General features: G+C 44.9%; 1 protein-coding gene across 1 annotated transcript in view; it reads right to left on the bottom strand.

Moving 5' to 3' along the window:
- The window catches only part of T265_02625 (hypothetical protein), a gene marked incomplete at both ends in the record, with an annotated part of 39661 nt that overhangs the window by 12739 nt on the left and 12028 nt on the right, over positions 1-14894 (bottom strand). Inside the window, 7 exons of the mRNA XM_009166923.1 lie at positions 2997-3296; positions 4382-4506; positions 4674-4870; positions 8124-8203; positions 10784-11113; positions 11597-11707; positions 13078-13562. Of these exons, the coding sequence (XP_009165187.1) occupies positions 2997-3296; positions 4382-4506; positions 4674-4870; positions 8124-8203; positions 10784-11113; positions 11597-11707; positions 13078-13562 (1628 nt within the window). The remainder of the gene's footprint in view (positions 1-2996; positions 3297-4381; positions 4507-4673; positions 4871-8123; positions 8204-10783; positions 11114-11596; positions 11708-13077; positions 13563-14894) is intronic.

The raw sequence follows: 14894 nt of genomic DNA, 5'->3' as shown, positions 1-14894 counted from the left end.
TTGTGGACCGACTCTATGGTCGTACTTCATTGCATCAATAACAGAAAGTCCAAATATAGGACGTTGGTCGCTGATAGACTGGGATTCCTTCATGAAAATACCGAAGTATCGCAGTTGGGGTATGTGCCAGCGCAAGACAATCCAGCAGATCACGCATCAAGTGGAGTCTCTGGTAGCCGCATGAATGTTCTAGACATTTGGTTGCATGGTCCCGTCTTTCTACAAAGCCCAGAGCACATGTGGTCAAAAATGAATGTCAACCGCTCAAGTCAAAAACACCAAGGGTGGTATGGGCACAGACCAAAATAACAAAAAAGGGGGAATCGCGTTGTACAATATAAAAGGTAGGAGAAAGGAATCAACATACATTAACTGACAGATAACACGGGAGGCAGAGGAATCTATTCTGAGCGTGCTTGCTCCCTTGAAGGCTTATCTCAAGAGGTGAAATTATTGAAAAAACCTCTTCCGAAGAACAGCTATCTGAAGAGATTCATTCGACTATGCAGTCCTCCAAAACACAAAATCAACTGGCGTTCGCAATACCATTTTGAAACGAAAGTAAGATGTATCCTGCTTCTATTCTATAATCTCCGACTACAGCTGATTCTATTAGGACACAATCAGTCACTCTTAGTCATTGTACGTAATTAATCATTCCTCAGTGCTCCTGACCAACCACAAGGAGACTTAGTAGTCAGGTTTTTAAGTCAAAGACGCTGGTTGAGGATTCCATCCTCCTGTTTAGGTTTTGGTTCCCCAGTGGAATCTTGGCCCACAACGTGCTTTACACATATGAGTGCCTTCGTACCAAATCGGTTGCCGCGTAGTCGGGTCGTCTTATTCGCTGCATAAATTAGGGAGGATAAGTGAAAACATGCAAATGCTGACGATTCGCATCTTTTTCATTGTCGTCTCTCAAGGCCAATTCTGTCACACTTGACAATCAGTCCGGCTGTAGGAACCCCAGTCAGGCACCTAAGAAATTATCACATCGCACGCAATCTTTCATATATATACCGCAGCAACGTCAGTGGTATACGTATCAGCAATATACGTCAGCAACACAAGCCTTGTTCTCATTTTTGCCGAAAACTAACGTGTAAACTCTAGGGCAGATCGGCCAAGAAGCTGTCTTTGTACATACCCTAGATATTTCACCGATTGACATCTCTCGCATTTCCGAAGATCGAATGCAAGATCCAGGTACACCTGTCAAACCTACGGTGCTCTCTCTACCTAGGCGAACCGACTAGGAACTTCGGGTCATCCTGTGGCTGCTACAGCGGGTTGCGTAGGTTAGCACGTTGAGGCTTGCATACTAAACTGGATATCCGTAAACGGCCAATTCAGTGCTACCCGACTATCCACGTTGACAAAGAATAGCCCTGGTCGAAGTAACCAAGTCCCTTTTTGCCTTATCCAATTACGTACTGAAATGCTTTCCATCAAAAACTGACCATCCCCCTGTGCACCATGAAGATCTCGGATAAAATTATAACAGATTTCAATGCATATGTAGGATGCCTAAGCACAGCAGAAGCACGTCTTGGTGGTATATTTAGTCTCAACACAATGATGACGCTGAATGTCTTTTGAAACTTTACTCTTCCTCACCAGTTTCTTAAGTAATAATATGCCTTTCTGCCGGGCTGCTGGATCAGATCAGCTTCTACCAGATTCGTACAAAGATGAATGGGAATGATTGTGCTCCAACTCGACTAGGTTGTCCGTACGCCCTTGGAAATGAGAACGTTCCCGAGAATTTAGGCGAACTGGTAGCTGTACCCGTGTTCAAAAAAGGTACTCAGATCGTCCGATCTCAAACTACTGGGCTCCCCTAAATAGTGACTTCCATGTTCAGAGAGAGATCAACAAACAGGGTTTTGACCTGGCATAAGGTGGACTGATCGTATCTTTATATCATATTAATCGTTTGAACAGTGCCACACGTGCCATCGGCGAACACTCGCGGCTTTCTTAGAATTTGAAAAAGGCACCTTTGAGTTTGTAGATAGATTGGCTCTCCTAATTATTCTTAGCAAAAGAGGGAGGCCCTCGAAGACCGCAAACATCCTTTGTGTCTTGAAATTTCATACCTTGGGTTATGGGGCACAATGAGTTGTCTAAAATCTTAACTACGACTCGTGGGGTTTATCAGGACTGTCTCCTTTTTTGTTGATCGGTTGATGTATTTCGGCGGCTGCATAGGGCATGACTGTATCATACCAGATAGAATCAATGCGCGGATAACGAAAGTGCGGGTAGTGTTTGTCAACTTACTCAATTTACGGAGTCAAAGACGAACCTCGGTGAAGCTAGAGTTCTGTATAGTTGAGACTTGGCTTCTCCGATCCGAGGACCTCAAGCATCTTCACGTTTGATCACCAGTGTCTCCATAGCACAGCGAAAGTTATCAAGCTTCAGTTAGTGTGTGCCACAAAGTGTTGCGTAAGCAAGCGATTCGGTAACGAATCAGAGTCGTTAGGATAGCAGATTAAGGTGGTTTGGGAATACATCACATATGCCTAACCACCAGTTATCCAAGAAAATGTGGTTTTCCGTTCCAAGCCATTGTGAAGCAAATGTTCGCGTGATATGATATGGCAACGCGAAATGAAAGCGGACACAGTCAAAGTGAGTGCTGCGGGACCTTCACGCTCTCCTCCACATGATCCCCTGTCCCCTGTCGCTGGAAACCCTAAGAGACATGGCAACAACCGACTCCCGTGGTGCGCATGCTGTCAATTCCCGTCTAATGTTCATCTGTTGCTGTGTGTTGGGCTCATGTTGAATGAGGCTCGCAGACGCTGGGTCAATCCCGCTGATAGCGCTAACTCTGGTTAACATTTTCTGTCACCATAGGAATGGTGTAAGTATAATTCTTCGGTTTAATAAACTGATTCGCGCAGAAGGTGATCTTTTTTCTTAATTTTGAATAGCGGGCGAAGTAAACAAGTCACGGAACAAATCGAGAAACAATGGGAAAAACGAACCTGCAGATATGTCCCCGGATCACGAAGTGCCTGATGTACACACTTCTGATAAGGTGGGTTCAACCGCCTGCGAACAGACAGGGAAATCATTTGGTGAGGGCTAGAATCTGTAGTTCGTTGTCCGATCGGTCCGTAGAAGACTTCGTGTAGGGGTAGATTACTTGGACAAGGTATTAGTCGAGACAATTCACATCGTAGCCAGGTTAGAAATGCGGATCGTTCTTGTTCCCACGGCGTCTGCGGTCGACTGCAAGGCGAACTGTAACGCGCTGGAGAGGAAGCCGCGATTTGCTGAAGATGCTAATAGAATGAAAAGAAATACAAATTCGTTATCTGTTAGATGCCCTAACTGAATTCTAGGCAATGTCAGGTCACGCCGGAAATAAAGTCGTGAATATCAAGTCACTCCTGCTTCACATACGTCAATACAATAATAATCGATTATCAGTTGACCGAAGAGTTTAAAAAATAGTCTGTTATCCCACAAAGGAGTAAAATCCCCTACAGTGACCACTTAGTTCCGAATCCACAAAAATGACATCGGTAATGAGCAAAATATCAACCACCGGGGAATTCCGGTCCTGTTAGCCCGTAATTGCTGCAGACGTTCATAAACACTGCACTACGGCAGCCGTTGCCCATTCAGCTCTACTGAACAATCGGTCTGAAAGTTAAGTACTTACTTAACGACTGTCCCCAGTGTATCAGTAAGAAACTGGCATTCAGACATGTCGCAACAAAGTAACACGACGCATATGATTAGGCTGGGCCAAGCGACTGATGATCATTTATAGGGATTGGTGACTTCCTAAGGTACTGAAAGTGGTAGTTTTGTATGAAAGCTACTGGTCACCAAGATTACAGGCATTTTTAACGCGCAAACTGAGGTGGTGCCCCCAAAAAATAATAAATAGTCGTTCAGCTATAACACCCTTTCGATGCACGGCTGCCATGCCACCCAAGTGAAGCACGAGAGTTAAGATACTGCCAGTTTGCCTTAGTCTAGACAAATGCAGTCGAAATGTAGGGGTTGGATTCGAACAACGGACCTTCCGGTCAGTAATTTTGCGTCCTAACCATGGAGCTACCCCGAGCCCATCTTATCTCTTACTCTCAATCTTTTAATTAGGTAGGTTTCATACCTTCGGAGTGGAAGATGTTTTAATAGGGAGCTTACCAGTGAACTATACAGCCTCCCTGAGAAGGACAATTGTACATGTTCTGAGAGATTGATGTCCAATGCCTATTTAAGTTGGGGATAGAGGATAGTGAAAAAACATCGCTACGACGGTTGATCAAAGGGAATAGATCAAAGATGACGGTGATTAACATGAAGTAAAGATGAACAACAAGTGGCAAAGGACGATCCTGGCGTCAGGACCCACCTGACGCAGTCCCCAGCGACTGATCTTTTGCTTCCCGTTCAATGCTTGTGCGGCCGGACTGACTCCGACGGGTGAGCCTTCCGGATCAGTTTCCAGCCCTGTGATTCCGGAACCCGTGTTTATTTCTGATAATAGCGGGAACAAAATATGCAGTCGGAAAGTGCGTAAGAGAAAGCGAAAGGGGATACCGAAAAAGCAAAATGATCAAGCTCATCTAATGCGTAAAAAGTATTAGGAACCAAAAAAACATAGAGACAGTTAAACAAAATGAGAAACCCAGACCGTGACCTACTCGTAGATGCGGCATCTAATGATTGATACCAGTCCCTCGTGGTCCTCTCTAGTTCACGGAGTTCCGAACAGCATTCTTGGACGATGCTGGGAGACCAGAGGTTGCAGAATCTACCAACTTTTTCGTCCTGTAGATGTGACTCCAACCAACCAGCGGCTCGATCTATTGCCTGAAGCAAGTTATCTTTCGTCAGGCCGCTGTGGGAATAAAATAAAGCTAGAAAAATAAATTGCGAGGACGAAAACACATCTGCACAGGGACACAAGATTGGTCGTCACGACGGTGAAATTATACGGGCCAATATTCTCCGTAGTCTGATTTCCTGTTCGAGTATAAGCTAATTATGTAATCAGGTGATTTCCGCTACAATATGGAAAATCTAAGACAGCTGGATGAAAGTCCATTTCAGAGAGGAAGTGAAAGTGATGTTGGCGTAATTGATCAGGTTGTGGATTTCCCAAAACAGAAACGATAATTTTGAAGGTGTAAGTCACAGTAACATGAGCTGAAGAAGGCCAGTACAACAATCAGGAACAGGGAAGAGAGTGTTGTATGAGAAGTAAAACGGAACCTCCAAACAAACTTTTCGTCGGGAAGTGAAGCTACTACATACATGCCAAGGAAGACTTCTTGTTCGCAGGTACTACGTGCAATGAGGCGTTAAGGATTGAGCCATGCAGACACCAAGTTGAGTTGTCTTGGACAGATTGATCGCCGTCGTGCTATCCGACACAACTGTCGCTTCCATTAACTTCTGTGAACATATTGGTAACAGCTTTGTCCTGCTTACTGAGTATTAGGTTACCAAGTTCTCCCATCCCCGTAAACCTGTAGAGAAGGAAATTAGGTTCGCACATTCGGATAACTCCGATCTTACGATAATTCTAGTACACAACTGTAGACCACATCACAATCCTCACATGCACCTGTCAGCCAAGAAATATGCCTAGGAATTCGGACCATACAACGCACATATGATGCACTCATCACCATCATCATCATCGACAGCATGACACCAATGTTTAACACTGATGCTTCACTGCCGAACAACCATGATTTATTTGAAAGCCTTATCATGAAGGAAAGAGTAAAAGTGAACCGGGAAGAGTTTTAGTGCTAGCCTAACACCTCTCCAACGACCTCATGCACCAAACTAACTGCAGCTGTTGATGCGTGTAGGTCATGTGGCGCGGATGATCTACGAAAAGGTGACAACTACAGTGCACGGTACAATTAATTTGTAAGAATTGATGGCCAGTTGTTCTTTCTGTCTGAGCTTCAGATCATCGCATTTTCTTCTTTTCAACAAACCAAAATCATCGTGAAGTCCAAGTATGCTGGGAACTGCCTCTGCGTACACGCTACATTGTTAAAATAGACGAACGAGGAAACAAAAAACGAACAATGAGTAAAAAGACAACGTAATTAACTGGGTTTGGGGAAAAGTTCGTTGGGCTGCGGTTTTGTTGCTCCACTCTTTAAATGACACCACAGCCGTCCGTATTATTTACTGAGGTTTAGCATACAAGCTCGCTTGGTAGAAATCGCTTCCCTCTGAGATCTCAACAAGAAACGCAGGAACTGTTAACTACATCTCTGCTCAATAACATCAGAATGTACAGTGGCGCGCTGTCACATTTTTCTCATTTCTCTGCTTGTCTGATCACGTGGTTAGTTGGTTTCAGACCTACCATCGGTTTTGGTCGTGAGGGGCAAACAACCGCGTCCCCAAGAACCCAAGCTATTTGATCAAATCGGAAATATCACTGCAGTTGTGTCACGTTCATCCAGGACCTTGCTCCCTTAGGGCAACTACTTGCCCCTCCTAGATGAGCCTCTGGGTGAGGGCCGTCAACAGTAATTAAATCGTAAAGATCTCATTATCAGTGACAGCTTGATCTGAACCACTCAGAGTCATCAAGCTTTGTCGACCCAGTCTGGCTTCGTTTCCATTGGACATACCGAAGCGTCAGGCTAGTTTATGCCTTGTTGCTTACCTGGACATAAGGTCACATGACAGACGTGAATTGCTCAACCAAATGCCGATAAGTAGAGCCTTAGCTAGACTGACGATAGATTTACCTGTTATGAATAAACTTAAGGATCACCAAACTTTTATCTGAGGATAAAATCCGGTCCCCGAGGCTGTGCAGTCAAGTCGGCTTTCACTTGGTATCAACTGGGAGATAATGTGCCCGAAGATCGATCGCATTACCATAACCGACACCATCCTATTTTTTATTTAGAGCAAAACAGAAAACGTCTAACCAAACGATACTATCCTCTTTGCTTTCAAGTGGCACATCGAGGTGATTTCTTGAGTTCGTCCATGAAATCAAATGAACACGAAGTGAGGCTACTCGACAGCATTTATGTAGTGCTCAGCGAACGGTGAAAACTGTCAGTCACAGAGAAATTTCACCGATCCTGTCACATCCCAAGCAAGAGGAAGTGTGTGGTACATTGTTTCTTTGGACTAATTACACCCCGCCCTTAAAATTTTTCTACTTCACACCTCTGAAACTCATGTGCTGAAATGAGGTCGGGCATTTTCAGACCGCTTCACACCATGCAACGTCAAATGAGGTGGTTAGACGATTACCCGCGATCTCTGGGAACAACAAGCACCTAGTACCGTGTATACCAAACCAACCAGTTGGAAAAGCTTAGGACCTATTGGAAAACCGTCTTTCCTGAGCCGCCTTTCCTCACTTATTGCGAAACATTAACAAGATCTGCCTGTAGATACGAAGTCCTACCAGACAGTGCAAATCATCATAGAAATCCCATTGCTTAGTCCATACAGTAAAAATGAAGGAAACTGCAAACCGAGGAAGCGGAAGACTTAAATGCTACGTCAACGCTCAAGGAATTGGATACAATGTATGCCAGATGTTTCTTTTGGGAAACATTTCTTCAGGAAATTACATCAAGCTTCAGACAAGTTTTCTCTTCGCGGACAAGGAAACTTACCTGTGGTATGGTGTCTATGCTCAGGATTCCCCAGATAATCCGAAATGCTTATTATGTCCATGCATGCGCTTGATCTGCATGCAACTTCGGACAGTTTCTAATGAGTACATCTCTCTTTTCGGCTGGCGTAACTACACCGGAATGGTAAAGCAGTGCGTGCATCAAAAAATCTGAAAGTTCATGGGTGATGAAGACCCTGCGACTACTAAAAGCTTAAACCTAAATGGAGTTCAAATGTCTTCCAAGGTCTTTAGTTTATTGGTTTCCATCAATCACTTATTCTTTGTGCATCCAAACGCATATGAACAAGGTACTGAAATCTTCACTAATTCTAAAACGAGAGAAGAACACCCCATACTCACAAATTCGCCCTAATGAGAACTACTTAATGGATTGGAAATCGGGCATTGGAGACTGTAAGGATGAACAGCTAGAAATGTAATTATGGGAACTCAACTTCGGCATAGTTAAACACACCTGAGCAAGTTTAGCGTCAACTTGAATTCCTCTGATTGTGTCAAACCGTTCTTGAGCCAGGTACGGTAGAGAGCAAGCGTCTGGAAACGAACGCAGAGAAATAGGATGGGAGCATATCACGTACCGCAAATACAGTGCACGACAGTTTAGAGCATAATTGAATACCAGTCAATAGTGGTGATCCTGACAATATAGTGAGACGAAATTTTTAGTCTCTACAAAACGAGGCTTAGCAACGTAATTACCGACTGATCAGTCAAAGAGAAACGGTACATGCGGTAAGTCCTCTCGGACGCATAATGAAGGCATGCATCAAATAAATGCAGCGATTTCAGATAGTTGGAGAATACGTGAGTTCTGATGGCACGGCAGAATGGCGAAGGCTAAGGTCAAACCACCTCAACGACCTATGACCGAAATGGCCTACGAACAGGCAATGGTCTCGAGCTTTCCGGCATTGAAACCACTATCGGCTTTGTCTGCTTAACTTTCCCCGCAGTTGCATTTCTCTCGCTTAAATGAAGGCAGTGGTAATCCTCGGTCTGGATCTTCCGCTATGCGAGGACACCAGATGTCCGGTTGCTTGAGCATTTCAAATATCCCCCTTAAAAGGGAGTTCAATGTAATTGTTAGACGGTTGAGGTCCCATTTCGTTGGGTCGTTTGGTAAAACAGTTAGGATATCCGTTTTTTCACATGGTATTTGTAAGCATCTTTAGTTCAACTTCAGTGTGCATATTCGGCGTGCGTGTCAGAACAGAGTTCTGTCCAAGTCGTGTTACTGTTTCAAAAGATCAAAGGATTAGGAAACGCATAGACAACGCTGACCACGTGGGGTTTCCAGTAAATGCTACGTTTAACTTATCCGAGAGGATTACGTGTGATGAGTATATTCAAATACGAGAGGTAGTCAGTAACTTCCTCATAGGGCTAAATCAGTAAATAAGTTCACTTATAAGTGCGGTGAAAGTAACATAGGTGGGACCGATAGCAGTCCCGACGCCAGGACGAAGAAGCACGGGACCCGTTGGATTAAGAACTTAGGAACAGACCAAAGCTCAATACCATTGTCTACTCGAAGGCTACTAAATGGTTCAGCTGTTACAACCTTTCAACGCCTAGCTGCCAAGCAACCCGAAGGAAGCACCGAGGTTTTGATACTGCCAGGTTGTCCAAGCCCAGACGGGGGAAGCCGAGAGGCAAAGGTCGGGTTCGAACCATAGACATTCCGGCCAGTAAATATGCGACCTAACCACTGAGTCATCTCGCCCGTAGGCTATCGCATTCAGTGACTGGTAAACAACTTTCGGTCATAGGTCACTAAAATGGTTTGACCTCAGCGTTTACCATTCTTTCTGACCACTAGAACTCACAGATCCTCTTTGTTGGCCGATCAGTGTGTAACTAACTGATTAACTCCGCTTTTGTACGGACCACAAAAATGTCGTTTCATTGTTACCGGTAATTTGATGAGCCGACACGAAATGAATGCACCTGTCGGTTTCCGTCTTCTAACTGCTTTACTTGAATTACTGAGGGTACATAATTGTTTGAAGACCCTCACTTACTCCAGAAATGCTCGTCATTAACAGAACCTCCCATTTTCTGCTTTCAGATTATCAAGACCTGGGTTGAAATTCATCTGCCCAACCTGTATGATACTCTACAGTTGATCTTTGTCCATATGCCATTGTTTTGCCACGTACTACGGTACTTTTCATGTCTCGTTGGTTGATTCACGTTTTCCACAATTCGATATCTTACAGCGAGCTCATGACTATGGGTCTTCGCTTTCCTGTGGACCGATTTCGAGCAAATTTGTGATGGAATCAACCATTACAGCGAGCAAGATAAGAAAAGGATAGCATTCGACTGTCGGGAGCATGTTCAACAAAATGTGAGACAGTTACATAAAAGTCGACTGTTCCGACGAACAAGCGCTATAAAGTCAGTGAAAGAATCGTCTCAGATTCTCAGGCGCTTCATTGGGGATGATCAGACCGGAACAGATCACGCCATTGCACATTTAGTCACTGTGAAAGTTAGGTCCGAGCAAACTTCGGATGAATTCATTATTTATGACATGGTGCAAAGGCTATCTCAAGATTCATTCGGGTCGGCATCGTTCAGCTGTAGCACCCTTCCGGTGCCTAACTGCCACGCGACCTGAAGGTTGCACGAGGGCTGGGATACTGCCAAGTTGCTCAAGCCTAGACAGGGGAAGTCGAGAGGCAGAGGGCGGGTTCGAACCACGGACCTTCCGATCAGTAGTTTCGCGCTCTAACCACTTCGGCCGTCTCACCCCCCATTCGGGCCGGCACCCAGGATAGCGAAGTGCTGCTCTAAACTAATAATAAGAATGGCGAGTGTCGACAACCAACATTCGACTTCTCGGCTGAATTTACGGGAAAAGCCTGCTTTGTGAGCCCATAACGCATAGGGAGTACTGATGAGTTGCAGAGAGTGCTCGCTCATTTAACGATGTAATGAGAAAATCGAACCATGCTGACCAATCAGCATTGCGGAGCTTTTCTAACGCGATCACTTCTGGGTCAGTTCCAAGCCTTCTTATCTAATGGTTGGCGAAGTTGGTGTTCGTGGTTTATAACTGAACAGCACAGATGAGCATATTTTTGGTGAAAGAGAACCGTAATCACTCACCGATTTTCCAAGCGGTTGAGCAGAAAGCGAGGAGCAGATGAATTGAAACCAACTCAATACGGGCGAAACGAGATATTGCACTTTCCAGTGTGAAGCTAATTGAGTAACCAATCGATCCACAACAGTGGGCTTCGTCTTCACCCGACCAGTTGGGCTGACGGGAGGTGATATGGACGGATCGGTCACAAGGCTGGTGACCGATGGGTAGTGAAGAGTTAACATATTGGCCAATTCAGTTGGTGGAAGTGTGGTCAAATAAGCACGAGCCCGTTCGATCGGTAGTAGTAACTCTGGGTTCGGAGAGTTCAAATAGTGTTCTAGCATGCAGAACTTGAGAATGAAGGAAGTTGAGACCGATTGTAAAACGTGCACTACCCATGAATTGACATCGTAGCAAAAATTAAACAACTCCACTACAACGCCAATTCCAATTACTGCCATCATGAAACTTGTAGGGTATAGGATAACGAAGATACTTTCAAGTCATTCACGCTTAAAAAGGAGCAGTTAAAGGCTGAATCGAACCACATGCCTTTCTGGTCAAAAGTTCGCATCATGACATCCGCAATAATACAATATCGGACCTTACCACAACCACAATGGAAGTAATCATACGCCTACTAATAAAATCCACGTGAATGTAAATATCGCTGCCGCTGACGTCAACCAAGCTGAGGGGGAAAGTGGGCCAATAACGTCAGCCGCTTCCCCACTAAAATATGGATATGATGTACATGTCTAAGGTTCACGATCCTACATACGGTGAGAAGACCTGTGAACGCAAAAATAAAGACACGACAGAGGATAACTCACCTGAATCCGACGCATGAAATTTTGCACGGAATAGTCGAGACAAAGGAATAGTGAATCCACAAGATGGGTGATCATGGAGTGAGTCAGACGAAAACCAGGGAATTGAATGAGCTGAGGTAAAGGGAATAGGTAAACAAATTAGCGGTTATTTAACAGAGTCCGTTTGGACAGTAGAAATCTAGAATTCAGTTTGATTCAATTAAACGGCTAAAAACCATTCAGACTGGTTTCAGCTGATATCGTTTCGAATACCGGAAAGTGGGAGGTACAGCCAAGTACTGAAGGCGACAGTATGTTCACTTAGTTTGAAAACTGGGTAGCTACGCATTGAAGATAATAGGGTTGATGCGCGAGCGCCACTGACCGTGCGATTTGGTCATTTCTACCAGTGTCATTGAACATTGATGAGTTGAGTCCCATGGTCTCCATCCAGGGAGACGGAAGTAGTCGAACCGAGTCAGTTTACTGGTAAGACTGCTGTAATCTACCGTTTTCGTGGATAAGTAATCCGATACACTACGACATTTGCGCTTGGTGAATTTCACATACAAAGATAAAAACACCTCAAGGTTATAAACCTTCCATTGGCCGAAATGAGCAGGCCTTGGCAATGGTCCCGACAAATCTGCTTACACCTCACAGCGATCGGAGAAGCAAGATGAAATCCGTAAGCAGGAATTGTAGGGTATCAATGTTAAGGGTCTGGAGACACAGACAAACCACTGAATGATGAGGTAATCAACTATACGCACAAAAATAACTCTGAGATGTGCGAGCTGAAGTCCCGCAAGCGCATTTTCGATAGGCGTTTCCATTAGACTGAGATACCACAACCATAAAGTACTGCAGTGAGCTTCGCAAAACGCACAGAAACAGAGAAACAGATGTCCTAAGTGCAAGGGCTGACGTGACCGAGCTCGATAATCACACTGCGTCCTGGAAAGACACTCTGGCACGGGGCACTTGCACGCCACAGATCACCACTAGCAAAGGACAATAAATGCAGCATGAATACCGTGGAACGATCTTAAAAAAGTGGGAAACACATTCAATGATGTACCGGAATGAAACAAACGTCATTGGTACTGGAAAAGTACATCAGTTCCGAATTCTATGTTGTAAAACTTGGCTGCACAAAAGGAATACGCAGAACCCAACCGTTGACCAGGCCCTCATATGTACAGCTTAAATGTCTTTTGTAAGCGTCCTGGACCCATAATAATTAACCTCGAGGAAAGAAAGTGCCCCCATTTTAGTATGGAATAGAGCAGCCCCTTACACGAAGAAGTGAGCGCTTTATAGGTGCCAGCTCATAAGGTCCACAGGGTCTATCCAAAATGCGGCCAATTAGAGAAACTGAAAAACCGGTCGGTAGCCAATCTATCTTCTTGATAATGTTGACGATGGACAGTCGACGACGAGTAAAACGATGCAAACAAGCCCGGGAAGGGATAACAACAGCCACAAAAACAATAACTCACCGCTTCGAAGACGGTCTCCAGAAACGCGGCCGGAGGTGGGACAGTAAAGCGCTCAGTCTTCAAGCGACCCAACGTGGAAGCACATAGACGTGATTCAAACCCAATCTCGGGGCTTGTGGAAAGACCGAGAACCAGGTAAATAGGTAATCCGCGAGAGCAACCGTCGGATGATCCAGAGCGGTAGATAGAAGTCAGATGGATAAATTCTTCCAAAACATGACTCGGGATAGATTCGACTTGAGGTAATATGATTACCAAGGGCCCGGCATTGTTTAGGCTCACCTCCTTGGTCCGATCAGATAAAACAGATGAAGATCTCTTGCTGACGGGTGTGATGGCTTTTGCATGAACGTCTGACTCCACATCAACAGCTCGGTGTCCGAGACTACGTGGAGCTTGGTTAGAACGCGGAAACATGCTACTCCGAAGTTGCCTGCCTGGGACCTTTGCACTGGGCTGACTGAGACTCCTTCGAGAATGGGGAGCTTAAGCAGTGTGAGATGAGAAAATAAAAAAGAGGTGTACGGAAAATGATGCTTCGGTGGATCATGTTGAACAACCGTACAACTAGGTGGGTAATAGGTAGAGGAAGGAAAATCAGTTGGTCAATATTACTCGGCTTTAAGGACCGTGTATAGCCAACCGGTGGTAGACAGTTCGCTTCTCTAGGTAGTTCTGTGAGACTGACTAGTAAGATCGGACTCCGTTAGTTAAGTATACCGGTCAGCTGCACTAGCCGCCATCAAGTGGTATCCAACAACGATGCACACTGTTCCCATTTCTATCCAAATTCATGATCGAGGAGATAATGGAACAAATGCTGGAGAATCCAGATAACCACTGTTATCGACAAACCACCATTTTGAAACGGTTGTCGGCGGAAAGTTTGTCAGACGGGAGTGTTTCTCGTTTCTGAAGATTCGTACGCTGAAGGATTCGTACGCTAAAAAACACCATCGAAGAGAGATAGAGTTGAGTGCCCTGGTAACACAACTTAATTTGCAGGTAAGTGTATTTGACCATGTGCTCAAGTCTTTTTGGATAAACCGACCACGACCACCCAGTCTTTTGGTATAAGCTTTGAATCCACAAAGTGTACGTTTATGCTTCCAAAACTACAGCCAACTATAATCCAGAGAGAAACTAGGTGTTATGGATCGTTTTGCATTTCCCTGAAGCTTATCGGCTCCGTCAGAAGAACGACAGATGAGATCAAAGCACGAATATATACGGCTTGACTCCCGCATGCTAACTTGAGACACTTGTGGGGACAAAGCGATCTCAAGTGACGTTGATAGCACGCTCAGTTATGATTTGCGGCAGCTACAACCAATCCACGACAAGTACTCAGTCCTTACAGCTAATGATGATGATGATGATATCGCTTGTCTTGCCATATGGTTGCTAAGCATGGTCTCTTCGAGCAGCGCAAGTGAACCATCCTCAAGCGTTCGATAACTAGTCGGTCTAGATACTGTTATTCGTGCAGAATAGAAACCAACTATTGTCCACGCTGTCAAGCGATTCCTTGCCATATGCTAAGCATGGTCTCTTCGAGCAGCGCAAGTGAACCATCCTCAAGCGTTCGATAACTAGTCGGTCTAGATACTGTTATTCATTCGGAATAGAAACCAACTATTGTCCACGCTGTCAAGCGATTCCCGCTGTTCCGGAAATTCGTACTGCACAGGAACAGCCTGTGATCGGCACACATCTGAAGTAACCGGTCTCCGTTGTCCGTGAGTCTAGTGTCCAAACCAAGACGACCACCCAATCGGGCCTCAGCAGCGCTTAGTCTACCCACCTGGGCGTTCATA

Source organism: Opisthorchis viverrini (genome assembly GCF_000715545.1).
Source record: "Opisthorchis viverrini unplaced genomic scaffold opera_v5_33, whole genome shotgun sequence".
NCBI lineage: Eukaryota > Metazoa > Platyhelminthes > Trematoda > Opisthorchiida > Opisthorchiidae > Opisthorchis > Opisthorchis viverrini.
This window is presented reverse-complemented; position numbering and strand designations above follow the sequence as displayed.